Here is a 27,696-nt window from a genome sequence, read left to right on the forward strand (position 1 = left end):
GTCAGTATGTACCGCATAAATTGACCCCAATAGTTTTTTGTTGCAAAAGATTGTGTTTGTTTATAGATTCAGTAATAAATGAATAGCCCATGGCAGAGTAATTTGATTTAAATATATATATAGCTATATTTAACTGAATATTATTCAACGGTGTGGAATTCCAGTGGGCTTGACTCCACCTTGGTAATAATAAGAGAAGAGCTAGAATCTTTATCAAGATTCCGTTACACTGAAACCTAGGATTGTGCTCTAGAAGTTTTTTTGCTAAGATCTAAAGAACAATGTGTGTGATTCAGTAAGCCAGTTGTTGTTCAGTCATGTCTGTGAGTAGTGGTGTACAGCAGCATTGAATTGTTCAGGTCATGAAGCCTCATACACTTCCTGTAACATGATAAAATCAGTGACGGCGGAGCTTGCAAAATATCATCATAAAGGTCAGAATGTGCTTCCCAGAGAGATGAAGGCTGGATGTTTTCAGTTCTCCTTCCATTTAACATCTGGCTTGCATTACTATGTATACAGGCGTCTCTTGTTTTTAATGGTTATGAAAAATTAGAAAATGCGTGATTTTTGGTCTCTGATTAAAATTTTTGAGATTAATACTTGAGAAAACACAATGCGATATTATGTGATAGTGTATTAATCTCATATCCCTGTATACTCTATTTTAGTGAGTATTTTCTGCCCTGTATTGCCTAAAATCTACTGATTGAGCAATTAGTCGCTTATCCTACTGAACTCTGTAGATGAGATTAATCATCTGAGGGTGATTAAATAGTGCATTGTGGAACTGAATATCCCAACACTAAAAAGCAATTCAAAAAAAAAAAAAAAAAAGCTTGTGTCGCAGGCTGGAAAATATAATGGTAAAATGAGGGAGACAGTGCGACCAGCTCACCTGTTTGATCTAGGCCTTAGGAGACCTGTTACTTTATGTCTCAGTCCTTGTGCTCAGCTGGGGCAGCTTAATCTGGCCATCATTTTACATTTCAGTTCGTTATAGGACAAGGTACTGCTAGAACATTATGTAATCATAATGATGTGATATACAGTAATAGATTACATTACTACATTAAAGAGTTGGTATGTGTATTACAAGCATGGGTCCTAATTGCATACCTTACTTCAGTTGTAAACATTGTGCATTTTCATGAATTCCTTCACATGTAATCAAGGCACTTGTGTTTGATATTGCTGCATGCTAAGGGGCCTATGAATCAAAGCTGTGAGAGTGATATAATTGTAACAAGTAAATCGCCAACCAATCAGCTCCTATCATTTTTAAAACACAGCCTGGAAAATGAAGCTGACTGGTTAGTACCTAATTTGTTCAGGGTCCATAGGGTCCACAGGATCTACCTTGGGGTATGAAGTTGGAGCGATCCAATGCAACAAACAGCTCAAGCTTTGAGGCTCCCAGCCTTGCACTGGTCCTTCTCCCTATATACCCCGACCTCAGCCACAGGCATTCAGTTTTTTTGTTTGGTGCACGGCAAGCCAGTCGCACCTGTTATGCAGCGGGACTGCCTAGGCAGTCCTAAGATTTTTACTGTTATGATTTACCTTAGTTTTTCAACTTTAGAGTTTAGCGGTACCAGCTGCCGGTAATGACGCTGTACTGCGACTCCGTCTGCCTCCGCCGACGCCAAAACACCAATTCCACTATACGCCCTGAGGTTCTCGGCAGGCCCAGCATGGCTTAGCTAGCGGCTTTCGCTGTGGTCTAGACTGCAGTTGGATCACGGAGATGTCAGGTAAGCTAGTCCTCTTGGGGAATCGTGCGCGGCAGTCCGGGCCTCCGGTGTAGTGACGCAACGGAGGCGGTTGCGGGTGAAGGTCTCGTGTAACATGTCTTCATTAAGGTGGCCGGGGCCATATCGTCTGTCACCGGGGACGGGTGGTAAGACGCACTATGGGCGCACTAGTCAACGTCTTACTGCTGTGAGGGCGGGCAGCGTACCCAGCCGTCAAAACCGCAGCCTAGGGGAGATTGGCGTTCCCCAGGTCGCTCCTCCCCGCCAGATGCAAACTTCCGGGATGGATTCCCGCGTCTGATTTACTATATCTGACCACCTTGTGTAAGGAGACGCTTGCAGTTAGCGTTTGTGTGTGTGTACTGCTGAAAGTGTTTCGTCTCAGACGTTTGGTCTGTCTCTCTAAATACCTCTCCCTTACACCTCCGGAGCTGTTTAGTTGATTGAGTCCATACTGCTTTAGCAATTGTGCGTATTTATGCATTGTATGTGACTGTAATGCTAGCTGCTGTATTCTGCCTTTTAGTTTCCAATCTTTCAGTTTTATATGTATCACTGTGTTTCTCCTCATCCCTCTGGAAAGGTGTGTGAGATTTTTCATTAAAAAGGTCACATTGCATTTATACTGTATACCTTATACCATTTATACATTTGTCATGTTCAGTGCTAAGATCCTGTAAGTCCTCTGCTGCAGGCTTGTATGAGCAGGATGTGAACCAGGATGAATTGTGTAGTCTCTGTTGTAAACGGCTACCTAGTGTATCCGGTACACCTGCACCAGCACTATAGCCACCTGGATGGATGGCCGCTTGGTCTCGGATTTTGTCGCACCTAGTGGACAAAGCCGCAGTGCCACATGCTATGGGGTGTTCACAGCATTGGTGTCCTTCTATGCCTCCCATGAATCCCTATTGGGGTAATTCAACTGTTCACTCTAGTCACAGTATGCCACCGTCTACAGCCTCCCTGCAGGCAGACCAGTGGGAGTGAAGCAACGGCATAAAAGAGATGCTCGTCACTTGTTGCCTCAGGAGTCTGACTCTGCCTCCTCATCAGACTCTGATACGCAGAGCTCTGGGTCTGTCTCAGAGGAGGAAGACCATCACTCCCTTGCGGATGTTCCCTCTCTAGTAAGAGCGGGTAGATCTGTCCTCAGTATGGAGGAAGAGGAGGTTTCACTGACATCTAAGGAGCCAATCTTTAGACATCAGAGAATGACAGGATTATTTCCCTCAGTCTGGGCAACTGACGAATCTCCTGTCTGAAGCATGGAGTACGCCTAGTAAGCATTTCCATGTTACAAGGAATATAACCTCTCGATACCCATTTGCACCAGGAGAGTGTAACAAATGGGAAGTTGCTCCAACGATAGATGCCCATGTGACAAGATTGATCAGGAGTGCTAAGTTACCCATTCCTGCAGCATCCACTTTGAAAGAGGTTACAGATAGAAAACTTGACATTTATTTGAAATCAGTGTCTTCATTATCTGGAGTTATTACCAGACCAGCTACGGCTGTAGCCTGGGTAGCCAAGGCTATGGAAGATTGGACAAAATCTCTGGAGGATGCAACCAGAGAGCAGCAGTCTCTTCTCAGTCAAATGTGAGAAGCAGCTGTGTATATTGGGGAAGCGGTTATTGATGCTGGTATCCTGGCTCCTAGGGTCTCGGCAAACTCTGTTGCAGCTCGAAGATCCCTTTGGCTAAAGACCTGGAAGGCGGATGCAGGGTCCAAAAAGGCTCTAGAATCTTTGCCTTTTAAGGGGAAGGTACTGTTTGGACCAGAGCTGGATGACATAATTGTCAACACCGAAGTAGGCTGAGTTGCCATCTACGACTACTCCTAGGAGACAGTCGTCATCTTGGTCCTTTCATCCACAAAAGACAAAAACAGTGCTCCTCCAGACAGTCATTCCTACAGGAAACCGCAGCCCAAGAAATCTTGTTCAACCAAGCTCCCTGCTTCCAAGCCAGATGGTAAGCCTACTGTCTGATGGGGCGGACCTCCCCCTGGGGGTTCTCAGGGTTGGAGGCCGACTTCTACAGTTCACCCAGGCCTGGCATCAGACTACTACAGATGCCTGAGTGCGAGAGCTGGTCTCATAGTTATGCCATCACGTTCCTGAGGTATCCTCCTCATAGTTTTGTGGGTACAACCCTTCCTGCAGACCCGGTCAGGGCTTTGGCCTACAGGGAGTCTATTTGGGCCCTCCTGAGTTTGGGAGTTAAGTTCCGTTCCTGTGACTCAACTGGGAAGGGGTTATTCAAATTACTTTTGATTCAAAAGCCCAATGGGTCACACCACCCTATTCTGAAGTCTCTCAATGGATTCATCAAGGTGCCCAAGTTCCGTATGGAAACCCTGCGGTCAATTATGCTGGCGATGGAGCCTGGAGACTTCATGGTCTCCTTGGACATACAAGATGCATATCTGCATGCCCCGATTTGCAAGATGCCACCAAGGCTTTCTCAGATTGGTGGCAGATCAGCCAAATTACCAATTTCAGGCTCTCTCCTTCAGTCTAGCTACAGCCCTTTGGGTATTTACCAAGATAATGGCAGTCATGACGGGTCATCTCAGACGACAAGGAGTCAGGATACTGCCATATCTAGATGACCTCCTGATATTGGCAAAATCTCAGGAGATGTTACAGTGTCATCTACAGATGACCATTGTCTGCTTACAAGAGCACGGCTGGGTAATCAATTGGTAAAGTCTTCGCTCTCTTCAACTCCGCAGATGGTGCACTTGGGGGCACTGCTGGACTCCTTGGGACCGAAAATTATTTTCTCAGAGGACAAGATTGTGGCATTACAATCTCGTGTGCGGAGTCTACTCTGCAAGTTAACAGTGTCAGTTCACTTGGCACTGCAGGTGCTGGGTTTCATGGTAGCTACATTTGACATGGTGGCTTATGCCCAGTTCCACTCCAGGTCCCTGCAGCATTGGATCCTGGATCATTGGGATGGTCAGATCATCGGATAAAGTCGCAGATGATTCGCATCTCACCAGAGGTCCGGACCTCCCTTGCCTGGTGGTTGGAGACGACTCATTTGAACAATGGTCGTCCGTTATGGGTACCAGATTGGATACTTCTCACCACGGATGCAAGTCTGCGAGGATGGGGAGCGGTGACATGTCACCTTTCATGGCACAAAGCACTCATACTGTCGCAGGACCTCCTACAGGGCTGGCCTGTCCAGGTTCAGTCTGACAACACTACAGCAGTGACCTATATCAACCATCACGGAGGCACACCAAGTCCGACAACCATGAAGGAAGTGGCAGAAATTTTGCTGTGGGCAGAAGACCATCTTCCAGCAATCTTTGCAATATTCATCCCAGGTGTGCTCAACTGGGAAGCAGACTTTCTAAGTCGCCAAAACCTACACGCTGGAGAATGGGCTCTTCATCCGGACGTCTTTCAACTCCTGGTGGACAAGCGGGGATTACCGGATGTAGACCTAATGGCGTCACAACCACAAGGTCCACCAGGTACGGGTCCAGAGCAAGGTACCCCTCAGCCGCCTTCGTGGACGCTCTGGTGGTGAGATGAAACTTCAGATTGCCATACCTGTAACCTCCAATTTCTCTCCTTCCAAGAGTTCTCAGAAAGTTCAAGCAGGAGGGCGGCAGGATGATACTAATAGCTCCTGAATGGCCCAGGAGACATTGGTTCTCCGATCTGACATGTCTATCCATAGACAGTCCACTTTCACTGCCTCTGTGGTTGAATATGCTAGTGCAGGGTCCCTGCCTATACCAGGATTTACCTCGGCTGGCTTTGACAGCATGGCTCTTGAGTCTTCTGTCTTAAGGGCCAGGGGTTTCTCTGCTTCTGTGATTCAGACAATGCCGGGGGTAAGGAAGCCTGCTTCCGCCCGCATCTGTCACAGAATTTGGCATTCGTTTTTTCTTTGGTGTTCTCACAAAATATGACCCTAAGATTTTCAAGGTATTAAGAGTACTTTCTTTTCTTCAGGCTGGATTAGACTTAGGTCTTCGCCTGGCTACCTTGAGAGTCCAAGTTTCTGCTTTGACAGTTTGGTTCCAGCACAAGATTGCCCCTTTGCCGGATATCAGAACATTCTTACAGGGGGTTCTTCGGCTGCAACCTCCATTTCTCCCACCGGTGGCAACGTGGGATTTATCTTTGGTTCTCAGGGCATTGCAATCGCCTCCCTTTGAACCCTTGGATAGGTTGGACTTGTGATGGCTAACAGCAAAGACGCTTTTTCTACTCGCTATTTCTTCAGCTCGCAGAGTTTCAGACTTGGCAGCACTGTAATGTCGCTCTCCTCCATATTTGATTTTTTTTTCCATCAAAATAGTGCTACTAAGGCGGTCTACCTCCCAAAGGTCGTTTCCGTTTCCATATAAAAGAGGAAATTGTAGTCCCGGCCTTTCAGTCTTCAGACCTGTCTACAGGTGAAGCTTCCCTGGATGTGGTTTGAGCCCTTCGTATTTACGTGGATCGTACCAACTCTATCAAGAAATCAGATTCTCTCTTTGTGTTATATGGTTTTAGCAAACGAGGCTGGCCAGCAAACAAACAAGCTTTGGCTTGCTGTCTGCGTACGACTATTGCTCAGGTCTATACATAGGCTAGTCTCCCTGCCCCTAACAAGGTGACTGCACATTCCACTCTGACTGTGGGACCATCATGGGCGGTTTGACATGGCGACTCGGCTGAACAGCTGTGCAAGGCAGCCACTTGGTCTTTCGTCTATACTTTTATAAAATTCTATGTATTTTTGATACTTTTGCCTCCCAGGATGCTTCCTTTGGGCGGCAGATTCTCCTCTCTGCGCAGGAGCATTCCCACCCTTAAGGGAACTGCTTTAGGACGTCCCCAAGGTAGATCCTGTGGACCCTGAAGAAGAAAATTTAGAGTTATGGTATAACATACCTCAGTTAACTCTTTCTTCGAGGTCCACAGGGCACCCACCCTGACGTACCTGGCCTCAGTTGGTATCTGTTCTTTAGCCTTTTTGTTTCACTGATTCCCTCTTTGTATGTTGAGTGTCTCTTGTGTACACTGTACTTCCTTTTCCACTTCTCCGTCTCTTGCCGTTAGGCTTGTTTACAAACCATGCCTGTGGCTGGGGGCACAGTATATAGGGAGCAGGACCAGTGCTCTCTGGCACAGGGCACCAAAAAGTCTACTTACGGCTCTGGATAATTGTGTAGTATGTACACAGCACCAGGGCCCGAGAAACCCATCGGATCGGCTCACAATATAGCATATGCTGCACACGCTATGTCGTTCCCGTCGTTTTGGTATCATTCAGAAAGTGCAGTGTGTACGGGCCTCGGCCGATGTCTGTCTGTGTACTGAGACACTATAGTGGCAAGTCTATTTGGAATCAAAAGGATCCTTTGAACAAAACAATTACTGGGTAGTGTGTATGATGTATATTGGACTTTTTGGGATTGTTTTTGCCGGTCTGAATCGGTGTAGTTGTTGGCATCTTTGGTCAAAATCTGGTAGTGTATGCCTACCTTTACCCCTTTCTAGCCTAATATCTCCCAACCTGTCTTTTTCTAACAAGTCTTCATTAAGACTTTACAGTGTTCACCTGTTATTTTTTATAATACATGTATTACATTGTTTTTATTTTTTGACTATATTCTTGTACAGAAAACGTGTTCCTTTTGTGAAAACCTACTTGCATAGTGCAATATGCATGCAGATAGATAAACCTGCAGTCCTCTATGCCACAAAATGGGCAAAATACTTTAGTACACTCTGTATATAAATGCTCAGCTTCCCGTCAGGCCACATACTGTGTTATGCTTGCTCCCAGGTGTCTCCCTTCACACACGTGCACATGAGGCAGGGGAGCTGTAACCTAGGGAATTGGTCAGGTCACTCGCTCACAGCACACGCAAATATGTTTTGCTAGGGGACTGCTTTTATTTTTCTACTTCAGGGTCCATAGGGTATCCACAGGATACCTTGGGGTATAGGTGTGACGTCAGTCGCAGGGCACCAAAGAGTTAAGCTTTCAGCCTCCCAGGATGCACTGGGTCCCCCTCCTATACCCCGCCCCCGAGCCAAAGCACCTCAGTTTAGTTTGGTGCCCGGCCGGAGTCGGGTGCACCTGTTGGAGTGGGGGCTAGAAGAGCCCCTGAAGCTTTTTCTTCATGCAGCTGTAGCTGCACATCTGGATGAACAGCATGGGCAGTCAGTCCTGACGTCCATGCTGTCTTCCCTACACCCCGCCGGTACCAGAACACCGGTACTGATCCGGGGATGCTGGTGGGCATCTGGGGTCACAGCTAGCAGTGACCCCAGATGTTCCGGACCATGGCCGGATTCAAGGGGGACAGAGGTAAGCAGCGGGGTCCCGCGGTGGGTCCCCGCTGATCACATGGTCCTAAGTCCCCAGGCAGGGGGCTCCCTGGGGACTGGCTGCAGCGTGGAGCCAGGCGACCAACCTGCGCTTCCACTACACCCTGGGACAGCGGACCGCAGCAGAGCGGTAGCGCTGCGGCGTCTCGGGGGTTAAATGCATGCCAGGGGAGCGCGCCTTCCCTGTCTCACAGCCGGCGCCTCCCCCGCTGCACACAGCCCTCTCTGCACTGTGCTGACTGGCCCTGTGTCAGCGCTCCTCCCCCAGGCCAGCCTCCTCTCTGCTCCTCGGCGGCCATCTTCTCCAACGCATGGTGAACGCTGCTGGAAGCACTGGACGGAAGCATCGTGGTCTGGGTCCCCCCGCATACCTCTCCTCCGCTGTGGTCAGGTCTTTGTATGCAGCGCTGTGTCCTACCAGGCCCTGTGTCTGTGTAGTTGAGTGATCAGCGCTGTTAGTGCAGGAATTGATTTTCTTTGCATTGTATGTGACTGTGCTAGCGCTGCCTGTAACTTTTCTTCTCTAAACTGTCAGCTTTATTACTGTCCCTGTCCTTTCTGCTAAGCCCTTGCGGTGCGGTGCTGCAGGGTGGACTCTCGCCTATTTAATATATAATTGGGTGAGAGGGGTCACATACGTGGTGCCATCATGTCTGAAAGTGATTTTCCCCTCCGGCTACAGTGTACCACGTGTAAAGTACCGTTAGCGGATGGGGAGGGTAGCGCGGAGGGCCTTTGCCGGCAGTGTTTGTCCATGGCGCGGCCTCTTACGGTTACAGCACCGGTACAGGAGCCGCCCTGGGCTTGTTTCGCTCAGGCGCTAACCGCTTTAGTGGGCCAGTTAGCTCCGCAGCCCGCGTTTACTCCGATGGGTTTGTCCCAGCTGTCTGTGGTGTCGTCACCCATGCAGGGTTTCCCACGACAATTGGTGGTACCCCACAGTCTCCCTATTTCCCCGCTCCCGGTTTCTCAGGAGCCAGCGTGGGTTAACTCCCTGACGAGTTCTGTACAGCACTTGTCGGATGTATTGCAAGGGGAGTCTGTGATGCGGCCTCATAAACGGCCGGTGGCGTCTCTGTCCGCTCCTTATGAGGATGACGAAGGGACGTCTGATGATGGGGAGATTCTGGATCCTTACGATCAGGAACCTCTCCATACTAAGGACGCTGATGCTAAGTCCAAAGTATATATTCCTGGACTTATTCGGGCGGTCCGCACAGCCTTGGTGATTGAGGACGAAGTTCCCCCAGCGGCTAAGTCTAAATATGCCTTTTTCAAAGATGTGAAGGGCGATGCCACAGTCTTTCCTCTTTCGGGTCAGTTGGTGGACCATTTAGAGGAGGCGTGGAAACAGCCTGGCAAAAGATACCAGCCGCAGAGACGCCTGGCGGTGGCTTATCCGTTCGCGGATAATTATTTTGCTAAGTGGGAATCCCCTCCACAGGTGGATTCTCACGTGACCCGTCTTGTCCGTAGTGCCACATTGCCGATGCCATCCATGTCCTCCCTTAAGGATGCTACGGACCGCAAGGTGGAAATCTGCCTGAAGTCCGCTTATTCCCTAGCGGGGGGGGGCAGCACGGCCGGCTATGGCCATTTGCTGGGTTGCCAGAGCGATGGAGCGCTGGTCGGATTCATTAGAGGCTTCTTTTGATTCCGACTGTCCGGACGAACAGGCGGAGTTGATTGGCAATCTCCGTGATTCGGCCACTTACATCAACGAGGCGGTTCTAGACATTAGTACTCTGGTGTCTAGAATTTCTTCAGCAGCGGTAGCTGCTCGTCGCACTTTGTGGCTGCGATCCTGGAAGGCGGACGCAGATTCCAAGAAGGGTCTGGAATCCTTGCCGTTTACCGGAGAAGTTCTCTTCGGTCCGGATCTGGATAAGATTGTGGCCACGCTGGCGGCAGCCAAATCGGCTTGTCTCCCGTCGGCCGCTGCTCCTTCTGGTTCTGGACCATCGTCCTTTCGGTCATCTAGGGCCCAGGGCAGGCCCAAACCACAGTCGTTTCCTCGTCAGGCTGGCCCTAGGAAATCGGTCAAGCCCCGGAAGCAGGCATGGAGTACCAGACATCCGGCCCCCAAGCCAGATGACAAGCCTGCGGCCTGACGGTCCGGGCCTCCCTTTGGGGGATCCCAGGGTGGGAGGCCGCCTGCTGCAGTTCGCCCAGTGTTGGTCGGTCACTACGACAGACACTTGGGTTCCTGGAGGTGGTCTCCCACCGGTACGCCCTCTCCTTCCGGCACAGACCCCCGGCTTGATTCTTCACCACGGGTCTACCATCAGACCGGAACAAGGCTACGGAGCTGTGGAAGGTATTGCACACTATGCTCCAGGCTGGAGTTATAGTGCCTGTTCCATTCTCCCAGAGGGGCCAGGGTTTCTATTCAAATCTTTTTTTGGTACAGAAACCCAATGGGTCGTATCGTCCGATTCTCAACCTCAAAGCACTCAACAAGTCTTTGCGGGTACCGAAGTTTCGGATGGAGACCCTACGGTCCATCATTCTGGCGCTGGAACCGGGGGACTACATGGTGTCATTGGACATACAGGACGCTTACCTGCATGTCCCTATTCTTTTGTGCCATCAACAGTTCCTCAGGTTTGCAATCCGCAGCGACCACTTCCAGTTTCGGGCGTTACCTTTTGGCCTGGCGACAGCACCACGTGTTTTCACCAAGGTGATGGCGGTCATGGCGGCTTCTCTGCGGCTGCAGGGAGTCCGCATGTTGCCATACTTGGACGACCTGTTATTGGTGGCGGGATCTCCAGAGCTCCTGTTACGCCACTTAGACCTGACCATTGCCCTGCTGCAACGGCACGGCTGGTTAATCAACTGGCAGAAGTCCACTCTAATCCCGTCTTGGAGGATTCTGCATCTTGGAGCCTTATTGGACTCGGGACAGCAAAAGATCTTAGTGACGGAGGACAAGATCTCTGCTTTACAGTCAAGGGTGCGCAGTTGTCTGCACAGCCGCCAGGTGTCTCTACACTCGGCGATGAGGTTACTGGGCTCCATGGTGTCGGTGTTCGACATGGTGGAATATGCCCAGTTTCACTCCAGACCTCTGCAGCACCTGATCCTGTCAAAGTGGAACGGGCTGCCTCAGTCTCTGAAGTCCCAGACGATTGTGTTCACCCCGGAGGTTCGCCTGTCCCTTGCTTGGTGGTTACAGACGACCCACCTCAGCGAGGGACGTCCGTTCTGGATTCCAAATTGGGTCCTGTTGACAACGGACGCCAGTCTTCGGGGCTTTGGAGCAGTTTCGGGTCCACATCTGTTCCAGGGCAGGTGGACTCCGACAGAAGCGGAGCTTCCAATCAATATCTTGGAACTCCGTGCGGTCTTCAATGCTCTCCAGCAGGCACATCGGTTTCTCCAGGGTCACCCGGTACAGGTCCAGTCGGACAACGCTACCACCGTGGCCTACATAAACAGGCAAGGAGGAACCCAAAGCTGGGCGGCTCTCGTAGAGGTGTCTCGAATCCTGGTTTGGGCGGAGCGCAATCTTCCGGCCATATCAGCGGTCTTCATCCCGGGAGTGCTCAATTGGGAGGCGGACTTTCTAAGTCGCCAGGACGTTCATCCGGGGGAATGGTCCCTGCACCCGGACGTTTTTCAACTACTGGTGGACAGATGGGGTCTTCCAGAGATCGACCTCATGGCGTCCCGGCACAACAACAAGTTGCCGGTGTACGGGTCTCGCACAAGAGACGAAGGGGCGTCTCTGGTGGATGCTCTGTCCGTCCGGTGGACGTTCCGCTTCGCATATCTGTTCCCTCCGGTCTCCCTTCTTCCACGGGTAATCCGGAAATTCAAACAGGAAGGAGGGACGCTCCTGTTGATAGCTCCCGTGTGGCCCAGACGGCACTGGTTCTCAGACCTTCAGGGTCTGTCCGTGGACAGTCCTCTGCGGTTGCCGCTACGACCGGACCTCTTGTCTCAGGGTCCTTGTCGTCACCCGGACCTGACTCGGCTGTCTTTGACGGCGTGGCTGTTGAGACAGCCATGCCGAGGTCTCGTGGGTTTTCCAGCTCTGTGGTGCGTACCATGTTGCGAGCTCGGAAACAGTCTTCCGCGAGGATATACCATCGCGTGTGGCATACGTTCTTCCAATGGTGTCGACCGAGAGGTTATGCACCGCGGGAGTTTCGTCTGTCTCGGATTCTCGCCTTCCTGCAAGCGGGACTAGATCATGGGCTTCGCCTTGCTTCTTTGAAGGTACAGGTTTCGGCCCTGTCTGACTGGTTTCACCGTAGGATTGCTACAATCCCGGATGTGCGCACCTTTATGCAAGGTGTTGTCCGCTTTCAGCCGCCCTTTGTTCCACCTGTGGCGCCTTGGGATTTGGCTGTGGTCCTGAGGGCTCTCCAGGGACCGCCGTTTGAACCACTGGGCTCAGTGGATCTTAAATGGCTAACAGCTAAGACTGTGTTTTCCTTCTGGCTATTGCTTCGGCCAGACGTGTTTCTGAGTTAGGGGCTCTTTCTTGTAGACCCCCTTTCTTGGTTTTTCATGGGAACAGGGCAGTGCTCCGCACTCGGCCCGAGTTTCTTCCCAAAGTTGTTTCCCAGTTTCATGTTAACGAGGAAATCGTTGTTCCGGCCTTTAACTCACCGGGTCTTTCCGTGGGTGAGGCCTCTTTGGATGTTGTGCGGGCCTTAAGGACTTATGTTGACCGCACTTCTTCGTTTAGGAAGTCGGACGCTTTGTTTGTCCTCTATGGCTTCCGTAAAAAGGGTTGGCCTGCTTCAAAGCAAACTTTGGCAGCCTGGATCCGTATGGCTATTTCTGAAGCTTATCTTCATGAAGGCCTGCCGGTTCCTCCTTCTGTGAAGGCTCATTCCACTAGGTCTGTGGGTCCTTCGTGGGCAGCTGGACGTGGTGCCTCTGCAGTCCAGATCTGCAAGGCTGCTACGTGGTCCTCTGTCCATACCTTCGTGAGGTATTACAGGTTTGACACCTTCGCCTCTCAGGATGCTTCCTTCGGGCGGCGGATTCTCCTTTCAGCACAGGAGCGTCCCCACCCTTAAAGGATACTGCTTTGGGACATCCCCAAGGTATCCTGTGGATACCCTATGGACCCTGAAGTAGAAAATATGAGATATGGTAAGAACTTACCCTTGTTATCTCTATTTCTACGAAGTCCATAGGGTTCCACAGGACTCCCGCCCTGTCGCACCTGTGCTGCAGATGGGCTTTGCTCTGGTCACCGGTTTTCCGGATTCTTGTATGTGTCCAGATCTTTGTTCTCTCTCTTCCTTCTCCTCCGGCCTATGGCTTGGTAACTAAACTGAGGTGCCTTGGCTCGGGGGCGGGGTATAGGAGGGGGACCCAGTCCATCCTGGGAGGCTGAAAGCTTAACTCTATGGTGCCCTGCGACTGACGTCACACCTATTCCCCAAGGTATCCTGTGGAACCCTATGGACTTCGTAGAAATAGAGATAACAAGGGTAAGTTCTTACCATATCTCATATTTTTTCGATTTATTTTCACATGTTAGGGCACTTTGTAGAAAGTGCATTCACTTTAAGGTGAGGTGGGCTTTTTAACTACTACAGTAAATCGTGTTCATGCCAGAATTTAGAAAGCATGATTACTTGTAAGTGCTTTCTTTATCAATTACTATTGATTCTCTGCTTAATATTTACTTCTCCTGAGTTTGAAAATTTTGTAGTAACAAACATGTCGTACATGTTCAATCCCAATAATTTTTATACATTTTAATTTAACTTGTCCAGAGTTGTTGAAGTGCCTCTAATGTAGAGATGTGCGGGTTCGGTTTTACTCTGTTCTTTTTGCCAAAATTATCGCTAGTTCTGATTTATTTTATTGGCTGTCCAAAACATGTGATAATAAAATGCCGTTTTTGAGATCCAAACACATCTGAGTAAAACCGAACCCGCGCATCTCTAATCTCTATTACTCACCTGGCCGATGGATTGATTTGGTTAGTATGCGGCTGACCGATATGTCTGGCTGCAGGAACCAGTTGTGATGTCGTCATTGTTGCAGGTTCCTGCGGCCAGCATATTGGTGGGTCGGTCGCCTGAACACACATGCAGATGTGTACGATATATCTTTCAGATATATCGCATCTGCCATGCTGCAGGGCTGATGCAATATATCTGTGAACGACATGGATCACAGATATATTGTGTGTACACACTGGCTGACGTCCAGGAATTTATATCATTCGTCAGCTGTACGAATGATCATATTGTCCAGTGTGTACCCAGCATAAGGATACATTGTCTCTCATTAATGTAAACATTTGCATGTTTATTTATTTTGACTATTTATTAAATGAACTTCTTACAAATGTAATGCAGCTTGCTAGTAACCAAATACAATTAATAGTATAAGTAGAAAGGTATGTAGTTGCCGCCGGTCACAATCCCGACGGGAGAATTCTATCATAATCCCGACAACGGAATCCAGGACGATGTGGGCCCGAATGAGGTAAGTCCGGGTCGCCCGTCCTCTTAGCCGTGGGGGGAGGGTTAGGTTTAGGGCACCCCGGGGGAACTTAGGGTTAAGAAACCCCCCCCCCGGGAGGGTTAGGGTTAAGCTAGGGGAAGGGGAGGTTAGGGTTAGGCACCACCGGGGGGAGGTTAGGGTTAGGTACCCCCCAGAAGGGTTAGGTTTAGGCTGCGGGGACGGGGGTTAGGTTTAGGCACCCCTGGGGGGAGGTTAGGGTTAGACACTAGGGGGGGAGGTTAGGCACCCCTAAGGTAGGGTAAGGGGGAGGGGGGGGGACAGGTTAGTTTACTTACTTGCCGCTGTAGGGATAAACTGCCGCCAGCATTTCAATCCCATTCTAGGTAGAAAATAATATAATTTTTTAAATGCTGCCAAAATTTTTTACTGTGCGACTTTCCCATGTATTTTCCTAATAATATAGTTTTATATAAACAATGTAATTGACTTGTGACATGTGGCTCACTCCAGGGAATACAACCATATATATTACTTGTGCTGTTTAGAGTAGGGATGTGCAGGCTCGGATAGGTTCGAGTTTGCACGTGGAGTTCGGATTTTTCCCTCCAAAAAAACGGAACTCAGAACGAGGCAAAACGTCATCTTACATGGACGAACATCATCATTCCTGGTCTTTTGTCCAGGAATGATGATGTTCGTCCATGTAAGATGACGTTTTGCCTCGTTCTGAGTTCCGTTTTTTTGGAGGGAAAAATCCGAACTCCACGTGCAAACTCGAACCTATCCGAGCCTGCACATCCCTAGTTTAGAGACAACTTTATTGCAATAACAAAGTTGCATGTCTAGTTAGCTCTTTGTATCTCCCCTGGGAGGACTACAGACCAACCAGTCGTGCCTCTCTGTTTAACATGTTTATACATCTGGGAAAAAAACAAAACAGTTTAATATGTAGTAAATGTGCATGTAACTAGAGTATTTTATATATGTCCCTGCTACAACTCAGAGTGAAGAGCTGGAAGCTGGCATAACCCATTCTGTATGTATATCTTTTTGTATTTCACTGGAAAACACTCTTGAGAGGTACTTGGTCATGCAAGTATATGGAGAGGAATGCCTGTCAAAGAAATGCAGCTATTATTAGCCAATAGTCAACATGACAACTTGCTTCAGGGCTCTACAGAATGTGTAGTTCTCTCTTGGAGCCATTATTAGCTCCATATTAAATAAAGCTGATTTTAAAGGCTAACAACTAAAGCTGAGCCTCCACTATACAATTATCTGTCCAATCTGGCTGGTTGGAATGAAAACCTGGTAATGTATAGGAGCAAATGGCAATCATCCATTTGCTCACAAACGACAATCATCCATTTGCTCACAAACCCTGGAAAATAGCCAAAAATGGTCGTTCAGACAAATTGGTTAAAACACACAAATTTAACCAATTTGAACAATTTTTTTTTTTTGTCCTTGTTCAGTGTTTAAAACCATATGAACGATTGTCATTTGCTCCCATACATTGCCAGGTTTTCATTCCAACCAGCCAGATTGGACAGAGATCTGACGGATAATTGTATAGTGGATGCTCAGCTTTAGTTTTGAGTGGAATTGGGAGACTGGAAATAAAAATACAATGTTTTACCTATTGGTGGTCTGGATATCTTGCAATGCCGCATGCTCTTATGCTTGGGCTGTCCTAGTTTGGGTTATCAAGGGCATCCAGAAACCTGTTGGAGGGGAGGGTGGGGGGGGATCTCTTGATTGGACCATTAGGTGTCTTGAATCTCTAAACTTTGTATTCTGTGCCAGGACACCTACTTTCATGCAGAACCTAAAAATTTCTAGGTGCTTGATTTTATACACCTGTGGTTACGGGTCTGATTGAAGCACCTCAATTCAATAATTAACAGGTGTGGCCAAATACTTCTGTCCATATAGTGTGTGTGTGTATGTATGTATGTATGTATATTTGTATATATGTGTGTATGTATAGATATATATATATGTACGTGTGTGTAATAAATATAGATATATATATGTACGTGTGTGTAATATATATATATAGTATATATGTGTGTATGTATAGATATATATATATGTACGTGTGTAATAAATATATATATATATATATATATATATTGTATATATGTGTGTATGTATAGATATATATATATGTACGTGTGTGTAATAAATATATATATATATATTGTATATATGTGTGTATGTATAGATATATATATATATGGACGTGTGTGTAATAAATATATATATATATATATTGTATATATGTGTGTGTGTATATATATATATATATATATATATATGTACGTGTGTGTAATATATATATATATATATATTAGTGTGTGTATGTAGAGAGAGCCGCATAACATTAACATCGATTTTTATTATAATGGTCATCGATGTATCTTAGTAGCGATGTTTGGGACATCACAACCTTGTTTTTCCCAGCTGCTGCTTCTCTGAGCAGATGCCAGGTACACGCTGGGGGCTGCGGGGTGGTTAATTTACATTTCCACAGTGGCTGACTGATCAGCAGTGATCGTGACACGGCAGTCGCTGGAGGAGGGTGCAGAGAGGACCCTCTGCTATAGTTTAAGATGATCTTCCAGCAGCCGCCCACTGTGTGTTTCTGACATGTCACACCGATTGCAAACATGTCAAGTAATGCACAGCCTGGCGTGGTCAGAAACGATGTGACACCGCCAGGCAAGTGGTTAATATTTAAAAAATAATAATAATTGTATGTTTTCCTGTGTGGGTTTCCTCTAGGTGTGCCAAGTTTTTGGCACACTTCAAAGACATACTGAGGGGTTAATTGCTGCTGACTAAATTAACCCTTGCAAGATGGTTAAATATCAACTAGCAAACTATTTTTGGGGTATATTGTTAAGTAGATTAAGTATTCACTTCTTTTGATGGCAATTTGTTGTGGTAGGAGACACTACACATTAAATCAGGTTCACTAATGGTGCGTACACACTGTACGATTTAAATGAACGATATTAGTGATAACGATATTGTTCATCATTAAATCGTTCATATCGTTAATTTTTATGCTGCTAATGATCAACCAACGCCCTGTGAGGCACGGGCACGTATGGACGATAACGATATTGACCATCGGCCGTGCATGCGGGCCAACCTGGACGATATAGTCAAGGTTATATTGGGATCCGCGATCGTTGATCGCTGGCCCGTTGTTGGTGGGCTGGTGGTGAGCTGGATGAACGATATTAATCCAGCACACCGGGAAGGTGCAGGGAGATCAGTCAGTGATATCGTTATCGCTGACTGATTGTCCCATGTGTACGCACCATAAGATAAATCTTGACTGGGACCGAGAGTGAAAACCCAGATCATAGGGACCATTTCCAAAATTAAAATGGCTTATCTTTAACCTGTGAAAATCTGGTATTAGTGTTGGTATCAAAACTCTCAGTACTAAATATCTTTCCAGTGTTTTGAGTATTTTATTATTATTATCATTTATTTATATGCCGCCACAAGTGTTCCGCAGCGCCTTACAAAGTACATAAACAAATAAGTAACCAGCGACTGACAATACAATACACGGACAAGGATAATAAACTTTGCTATATTAGCGACCTCTACACCCACATAAGCATGGGAATAAATGTTCTTCACTCATACCCTCCTCCCTTTTTAGACTGAGTACTGGAAACATTCTAGATTCTGATTTAATTGTATCAGATGAGGGATGTCCAGGGCAATGTTTGGGTTAATTACTGCATATAAATGTCAGAAGGCGACTGCGGAGCAATGGATAATACACATAACACATGTTTCTAACTTAATTATTGCTGTATATTTGCCTTTTGAAATGGAAATACAAATATTTGCATTTCTCCTTAAGGATTTAACTATACGTTTTAGCTCTACCTTACTCAAACAAAATCACATGACACTGACCACATTGCATATAGTGAGCTTGTGAGAAGTCTCTAATCCTTATGGAATCCAAAACTAGAAGGTATTTTATATCTGCTACATGGTAAGCTTTCATGCCCTCTTACCTTGTGTTGTCTGCTCCCATCTAGGCATCCTTCTGTTATTGTTCTTGTATGTCTGCTTCATTTTCTTGCATTCATTTATGCTTCTTGAATTACTTTGTTGTTTTTTGTGTATTTTGCTTCTTAAGGCCCCCATACACATACACGATTTCGGGCCGATTGTACGATTTTCGACGAGTCATAAGATGGATCTTGTGAAAATCGTGTCTTTTTTTTTTTTTTTTTAGTAAGATCAGATCCGATGTGCGCTCCCGCAGCTCCTATAATCGGATCTTCTGATCAGATGTGCAGCACATATGGTCCATCTTATCGTGTGCAGATCGTGCCGTTTATTTTGTTCATGCGATCCATCATGTGGCATTTCAAGTCATTTCAATGACTCTTTTTTTATGAGCCTGTGAGACACAGGATTGATCTTACCACAGATCGTGTGTTAAAGAAAAACAAACATGCTGCTGGGACTGCCAGGGAGCTCCGGGGAGTCGTAGGGAATTCGTATATGAATCGGATCTTATGCTGGTTGTCTAGGTGTATGGGCCCTATTAGATAACTACGTTTTATGTGCTATCCTGTACTTCCCTATAGGACGGCGTTGTAGAATTTTGTGCTGCCCTTTAATTAAACAATGATACAAACAATATAACCATTGGCACCATCTAATATGCAAGTTTCAAGAGTCAATTCTAAAAAAAAATTGAGGTTAACATTTTTTTACCTTTTTGACTTTTATCACATATTATTTTTCTATAATACAGAATACTATCCTTAGCAATGGGTATCCCAAACTGCGTTGTCTGTCCGTTCAGTAGAAAGAATGTGGTGATTAATGGGCATGGGTTTTACTATACCTAGATCATCCCTGAACATTGGGTGGCCAATTTAACTTTGAGTCTGCTGAGAGACTGTACTGTAGAACATGTATTTCAGGAAATAATATTTAGTAGTACTTGTATAGTGTTTATGTTTAACAACATTGGATAAAAATATTAAAGGAACCTAAAGATATATGGATGTGTCCCCATCCCTTTAAGACATTTTGGAAGCTGATTGTTACTCCTGGGGAGGGTTAGTTTACTTACCCAGTAGCATCGGGATCTCCTGCTGTCGGGCTTCCAGAGGTAGTATATGGTACTAAAGAGTTGTCGGTATTTCAATACCATTCCGTGTAAACCATGCTTGCCTACTTTTGGAAAAAGATTTTCAGGGAGATTTTGAAAGCAACACCTATGTATGTGGTATTAAAGTGGACGTGTACTGCTACATCTGAGAGGCGTTTTAAATTGGCTTACATCCATATACGAAGTGCTTTGGGGCTCGTTTATAAGATCTATTTGTTGATGAAAACACACTGATACTTTTCAGAAAATGCATGTAGCCATAGGGATCATTGTGCCTTATAACCAATGCAGGGAAATTACACTAATGATCCCATTTGAATGTATATATTGTGTGTGTGGATAGATGGATATCTATCTGTCAGCTTCTTAATGGGGGTAAGGTGAAATCAGGGAGATTGTTAGACTGTTCAGGGATATTGCTATTATTTCAGGGAGTCTCCTTGACAATCAGGGGGAGTTGGCAAGTATGGTGTACACTCTTATAAACATTGTGCGGTATACCTGTTGTTGTTGTGTGGTGGACATGCTTGCAGGCATTGTCATGGCAAAGCATGTGCAGGCTGGTCAATGTGGATATGGAGACTCAGTTGGGAGTGGGGGTATTGGGCAAAAATAGTGTGGCTTCCCTGCCAAAAGGTACCAGACCAACTTTAAAAGGTCCTGGAGCTTTGACATGCCACCCTGTGGCTAATGAGCCTTATTGGGACCCCTGAAATTATGAATTTTTATTATGTTAAAAAGAAATAAGATATAATGAAAAAGACATGATTGGACAGTCAGAAATCCTGTAGTCGGACTTAACAGCGTGGTCCATTGAATAGCTATTCAGCATTGTGCTAAACTGAATCACCTCTTGTGTTCTTACCAGTTCTTCATCCAACTGTTAACACCATCCTTATAGAATGTAAGTATTTTTTAATTCTTTACCAGCTTTCTGCCATTGAGTTCTTTGTTGTAGTTTTAATGACTCTACTCTGTTTAACTGTCGCTTTTGTACACGTACCAGACGCCTGTTCTTGTTTGTATTCTATTCAGAATCCAAATGAAAGTTGTTTTTGTTTGTTTTGATAAAAGAAAGATGAATACGTAAATAGGCCAATTTTATATTTTGTTTGTAGGGTATCATACTGTCATGTAGTACGCATACGTGATATTGCAATGTGATGCAACTGGGCATATAAATCGTATAATCCTATTACATTTACAAGATACAAGAAGAAGAAAAAGTACTCAATGGAAATTTTACAAGAATCAATAAATTAGTATTACAATTAGAAGATGGTTACACAGAGTAAAATGTCAGGTTATGCAACAATAAAAAAGTTGCTCATATGCCAGCGTAAACAAAAAATGAACCCCTAACAGTAGGGGCGAGAAAGGAGCAGGGAGCAGTAAGAAGCTAGGTGTACAGAGGGGCACAGGAGTGTGAGTGATTTAGAAGAGTGGGTAGGTTATAGAGAGAAGACCTAGGGAAAGGTGGTGGGAGAGGAGAAGACGAATAAAGAAGGGAGGAAGCAATGCTGGATTAAGACCTCACGGGGCCCTAGGCAAGATACTGTTTTGGGGCCCCCATCCCGATCCGTTGAAACAATGAGTACTTTTTCTAGACAAGCTGAAGGAAAATCTTTCAAAGAACCCCCTCCAACTACAGAAACAAAAAAAAATAATTTACAAAGCAAACTAATCTATAAGGAAATAAACCACATATCGGTCTACTTAACAATGAGCGATTTATAGGTAACCTTTTAAATCAGCAGTACCTGCAATTCCATCAGCATGTCATATCAAAGCATGCCTATTGCAGCCAAGTTACTCCCACCCAGTCGCAAGTGGAGACAGGACTGAGATACATACGATTCCGATAGAGTACGCACTGCCCCTTTAACATTTTTGTGATCCTGAGAACATTTTTGTGATGACCACTTCTGAGAGCATTTTAGTGACCTCCATGCACTGCACTGCAGAGACCATTTTTGAGACTGCCATATCATACAGAGAGCAAGGACTATCATATGATACAGAGAGCACTGACCACCATTTAATACATAGAGCATGTGAATGACTGCCATATAATACAGAATGCATGTGAGTGACCACCATATATTACAAAAAGCATGTGAATGACCACTATACTACACATAGTAGTTTTAAGACCAACAATATTATACCCTCATCCTAAAAAAAAAAATCTCTTCTAAAAATCATTAACTGCTTCAGAAGGATTATAGCAGCTCTATTCATAATTGATTACCACTCATATAAACATTCCCTTATCCACATCAGTAATTCCATTCACAGTAATTACTGCACCTCCCTCTGTCTAATAAAAAAAATCATCATGTTAATTAACCCTCCAAAAAGCATTAACACTTTCATCTTAACTCTCCCTCATAATAAAACCCATTCACATCTTACCCCTTATACTATAAACATTTCCCAAAAATACCAATTACACATCCCTCCCTTTCCCATCCCATCCCCATGTCCACTTACCTTTGCTGTTCTGTCCTCACTGTGAATCTCCCACTATGAAGCTGCTGCTGATCTCCACAGGTCAGAGGAGCATGTGATGGGCTCCTCCCTATCAGAGATCAGCACATGCTTTTCTGATCTTTCTGCAGCATCTCACGGGATTTACTCAGCAATGCAATGCCCCGAAATCTGCATGTAGTTGCCGGCTCCAATTAGCCCTTGGCGGTTGGCAGATGGGCCTCTTAGCAACATGTACGTGGCAGTAGCTGCTGGGCTCCGGCTCCCAGTAGGTGTCCTACAGACATTGGCAGGCAGCCGCGGGGCCTGCTAGGACCACCAGGCCCTAGGTGCCCGCCTCTACCGTTATATCAGTAATCTAGCTCTAGGAGGAGGAGAGTGGCAGGTTGTGAGGGGGAAGGGGGCTTGAAGCTAGCCAAGGGGAGACACGAAAATGGTCAAGGTTATGGGAAGACTACTAACCAATCAAGCGGGACAGGGAAAAGTTTTATTCTGCTAAATACCAGGGGGATCAAACTGAGTGAAACTTGTGCATGACATTGTTATGTAAACTGATGTATTCCGTCATTGCTACAAACCATATTCTGTTCAATTATTTATTTATCACCAGTTATTTATATAGCGCACACACATTCCGCAGCGCTTTACAGAGAATATTTGGCCATTCACATCAGTCCCTGCCCCAGTGGAGCTTACAATCTATATTCCCTATCACATGCGCACACCCATACACACTAGGGTTAATTTGTGTTGGGTGCCAATTAACCTACCAGTATATTTTTGGAGTGTGGGAGGAACCCGGAGTACCCGGAGGAAACCCACGCAAGCACAGGGAGAATATACAAACTCCACACAGGTAGGGCCGTGGTGGGAATTGAACCCATGACCTCAGTGCTGTGAGGCAGTAACGCTAACCATTACACCGTCTGTGCTGCCCTAACAATTCCCAATGGGAAGGGGGATCAGGTTTCTTCCAATGGCGAGCCATGTGATATTTTGCGGCATAGGAAATCAGAATCAGCTTATTGGTGCACTTAGATAACTGGAGCATAATGGATTTTTGCAATCTGGTATTGCTTTCTTCTGCCGAGACTTTTCTTTTTGAGCAAGTAAACAGATCCTTATGTTGAAATGGATTTGTGATTTTTTTTTTTTTTTTCTGTATTTTGATTACCATTCTGGCATATTCAGCAGAACTGACTATAAGGAACAATAAGTAGTCGTGTGTTTTTGTTTTTTTTTGTAATGGCAGCATCTTGTGATGATTATACAAGGTCATGGCCTACGCTACCCCTAAATAATAATAAGTGTCCCAACACTGGGGAACAGCTGGCAGCTTCTTAATCGTCAAGTTGTCGGCTGCTGCTGTTCCATGTGTGTAATTGCGTGGCAGTGTAGTGCTGAACTACGATGTCTCAGTGCAGTGCCACTCTCCCAAGAGTAAAAGATACTGCCAGCCCCCCCTGCTATACACTAGGTAAGAAGCATGAAAGGGGTTAGTCATCGCGGTGCCCAGGACTCGTGCACTGGCCCTGCCCAATGTTACACCATTTGGAATCCTTTTTTATCCAATCAAATATCAAACAAGCAAATAAAGATAAAGAAATAATTAAAGATTCAATCTATCTTTAACGGTAAATACATTTGTGTCAGGATTGGTGCTTCTATGTGCATGGGCATAACTACCATAGGTGCAAGGAATGCGGCTGCTATGCGGTCCAGAGCAGGGAGGGGCCCATATTCCTTGGCATAGTTACATGTGTTATATATATTTTTCACCACTGGGTGTACATAGGGACCCTTTCAAACTTTTGCTATGGGGCCTTCAAACGCCTAGTTACGCCCCTACCTATGTGTCTTGGTTTTCACAGCACAGTGCTATGTTTTTGTTACTAGAAAATTCTAATTTTGATTGTTTTCCACATATACAGACTTGTGATGTATGAAAATGATCAGAAACTTCATCTTAAAACTGCAATAGAAAGTATGGGGTGAATTCTGTCTGAACAATATGTGAACTTGATTGGCCCAGAAGGCCTTACAGTGGAAATCCTAATTTAAGTTGGATACACACTATGCAATGTAGTATACAATTTTGTTGTTCCAATTTCATTAAATCTCAGAACACATGATATAGACTGTACACACTATGCAATCTTCAGAACGACGGTACAATATATCATGTCAGAGAATTGTATCCAATTAATCGTTTATTCTGTACACACTATGCAATCATGTTAATGACTGGTAGTTTAGGTAATGAAGAAAGATTGGACCAATATATTTGGTTGTGTGATTGTACACACTACAGTATTGGTTTTTACAAAGTTTGCTGCTTCAGTGTTTTTAGACCTTTTTGTCAGATGTTACTATGGTATACTGAAGTAAAATTACAAACATTTCATAAGTGTCAAAGGCTTTTATTGACAATTACATTGTTTATGCAAAGAGTCAATATTTGCTGTGTTGACACTCCTTTTTCAAGACCTGCAATTCACCCTGGCATGCTGTCAATCAGCTTCTGGGCCACATAGTGACTGATGGCCGCCCATTTTTGCCTGATCAACACTTGGAGTTTGTCAGAATTTGAGGGTTTCTTTTTTTTTTTGAGGGTTGACCACAAGCTCTCAATGGGATTATGGTCTGGGGAGTTTCTTGGCCATGGACCCAAAATTTCGATGTTTTGTTCCCAAGCCACTTAGTTATCACTTTTGCCTTATGGCAGGGTGCTCCATCATGCTGGAAAAGGCGTTGTTCGTCATTAAACTGTTTTTGGATGGTTGTATGAAGTTGCTCTTGGAGGATTGTTTAGGTACCATTATTTATTCATGGCTGTGTTCTTAGGTAAAATTGTGAGTGAGCCCATTGCCTTGGTTGAGAAGCAACCCCACACATGAATGGTCTCAGGATGTTGGCATGACACAGGACTGATGGTAGCGCTAACCTTTCCTTCTCCGGGCAAGCGGTTTTCCAGAAGCCCCAAACAATCTGAAAGGGGATTCATCAGAGAAAATAACTTTACCCCAGTCCTCAGCAGTCCTCCCTGTACCTTTTGCAGAATATCAGTCTGTCCCTTATGCTTTTCATGGAGAGAAGTGGCTTCTTGCCTGTGAAGCCCTTTTTGTGCAAAGCAATGATGACTGCACATGTTTCCTTGCAGGTAACCATGGTTAACAGAGGAAGAACAATGATTTCAAGCTCCACCCTCCTTTTAAAGCTACCAATCAGTTGTTCTAACTCAATCAGCATGACAGAGTGATCTCCAGCATTGTCCTCGTCAACATTCTCACCTGTGTTAACGAGGATCACTGACATGTCAGCTGGTCCTTTTGTTGCAGGGCTGAAATGCAGTGGAAAGGTTGTTTTGGGGATTAAATTCATTGCCATGGCAAAGAGGGACTTTGCAATAATTTGCAATTCATCTGATCACTCTTCATGACATTCTGGAGTACACAATGCACCACATCATTCATTGCATCGTGCCAGCTGATCAGCACAGAAGATGGAACGATGCGATGAATGGTGAAACGGACATACACACTATACGATAGTACGATATATAATTTTGATTCACATCGGAACAATATTGTGGATGATGGATCTTATAGTGTGTACCCAGCTTCAGACTAAGCCTTGCGTACAAACCACATTACCATAGAATTTTAAGGACACAAGTGGCAAACATATAATGAAACTGGGGGAATTATCAGGGGAGTCATGTATGGGTAGTAACTTAGTCTTTTAAGAAAATGCAAAATGGAGCATTCACAGGGCAGTAGGGCAATAAATTAGCAATTCCTAATGAAAAGGTTTCCAAGTTCTGTGACTATGGTATACCTGTAGTGTAGCTATGCACATAATAGGCTTCTCTGAGAGAGAATACAAACCCAATCTGTCTTGGAAATTAAAGAGTCATTCAGTTATTTTTTTACATTTTAGTTTCTGATGAAATGGAGCAAACCATATTGCCGACATATGGAACTGTCCAAGAACATGCATCCAGAATCCATACTGCAGAATGTGTAAGTACATCTCTACTTTTATTGAGACCTAATATGCAGAAATATCAGAAGATGCTAAAATAATAGTAAATCAGATTGCCATAGAGAAGATCAGTTATAACAGTGAGTGTAACTGGAGAGGTGTACTTGGTTATTTGAAAACCACATACACTCAGGGGATGCAGTCAGGAAGCCGGCGGTCGACATGCCGACCACAGGCTTCCCGACTGTCAAATCCCAGCAAGGTACTAATGACAGGCAACGAAATCCCGACGCCTGTCGTTACACCTACGCCGGGAGCCCGGCATACAGAATGAAGGTAAGCCGGGCGCTCGCAGGGGGGTAGGGTTAGGTTTTAGGGCTCCCGGGGAGATTTAGGGTTAGGCATCCCACAGGAAGGTTTGGTTTAGGCTAGGGGAAAGGGGGTGTTAGGGTTAGGCCCCCCCTGGGGGGAGGTTAGATTTAGGCACCACCCGGGAGACTTGGGTTTTGGCTGGGGGGAATGGGGGGTTAGTTTTAGGCACTTAGAGGGGAGTTAGGCACTAGGGGGGAGGTTAGAGTTAAGCATCCCTAAGGGAGGGTTAGGGGAGGGGATTGGGTTAGGAGTACTTAGAATCAGCTGTCGAGATCTTCACCCCTGCCAGGCTTCCGCTGTCTGGATTTGAACAGTGGCCGGCAGTATTACATACTGATTCCACTCTCAGTGCTGCTTTACTTTTTACTTAGTGAGCCGGGCCCACTGCCTTGGGGCTTAAATCAAATCTGTCTTTTGCCTCCTTTGTTCAACTTTATTGGTAGAGGTGCTCATGTTTAGGGTTCAGCTTGAACTCATGTAAAATTATTTGGAGTTTTTGGCTAATAATCACTTTCGTCACTATTTCAAATAGATAATGGGGAAAAAATTAGAGGAACCGGCATTCATGATCCGTATTCTGTTTTAAAATCCATGATGTGAGCATAAAGGAAGTGCAGTCTTTTATTTCATATGTTTTGTATTGTCACAATTTCTAGAGCTTTGCAGAGATACTGGTTCCCAACATTGTATAACAAAATGTTATGTTGTTTTTTTTATGGTACCATACAATCTTTTTGTATAAAGAAATATTGTCATTTGTACACTGCATCCCCAGGCTTTCACTCCCTTCATTACCACAATCTACTCCTTCCATCTGTATATCCCTGACTAAAACCTCTTCTCTACAAAGCATAGTGTAAAATCAATTTCTGCCTAGCATTGATGGAAAAATAAACTTAATGCCTAGACCTCAAATTCAATTAACCAGCTCTGGTTGCACATTAATTAAATTGCATGTTACCTCATCTAGTGGGAGGAAAAAAAGAACTTCTAAATAGTATTATAAATTAAAACGATTTGCAAGTTATGATACTTGTGGGTTATATGCATTTCATATTTTCACATGTATTTTTATTTATTTTTTGTCATATCTATAGGGATGAAATTCCATCCTCTGTCTATAGGCAT

The 27,696-nt window shown here is 45.4% G+C and overlaps 1 protein-coding gene across 2 annotated transcripts in view; it reads left to right on the forward strand.

Moving 5' to 3' along the window:
* Positions 1-27,696, forward strand: part of ANO6 (anoctamin 6) — a 116,119-nt gene that overhangs the window by 4,980 nt on the left and 83,443 nt on the right. For both annotated transcript variants that reach the window (XM_088458059.1, XM_088458052.1), the window contains exon 2: positions 26,152-26,234. In XM_088458059.1, the coding sequence (XP_088314185.1) occupies positions 26,152-26,234 (83 nt within the window). The remainder of the gene's footprint in view (positions 1-26,151; positions 26,235-27,696) is intronic.

Source organism: Taudactylus pleione, unplaced genomic scaffold (genome assembly GCF_031769625.1).
Source record: "Taudactylus pleione unplaced genomic scaffold, aTauple2 ptg000041l, whole genome shotgun sequence".
NCBI classification, from domain to species: Eukaryota; Metazoa; Chordata; class Amphibia; order Anura; family Myobatrachidae; genus Taudactylus; species Taudactylus pleione.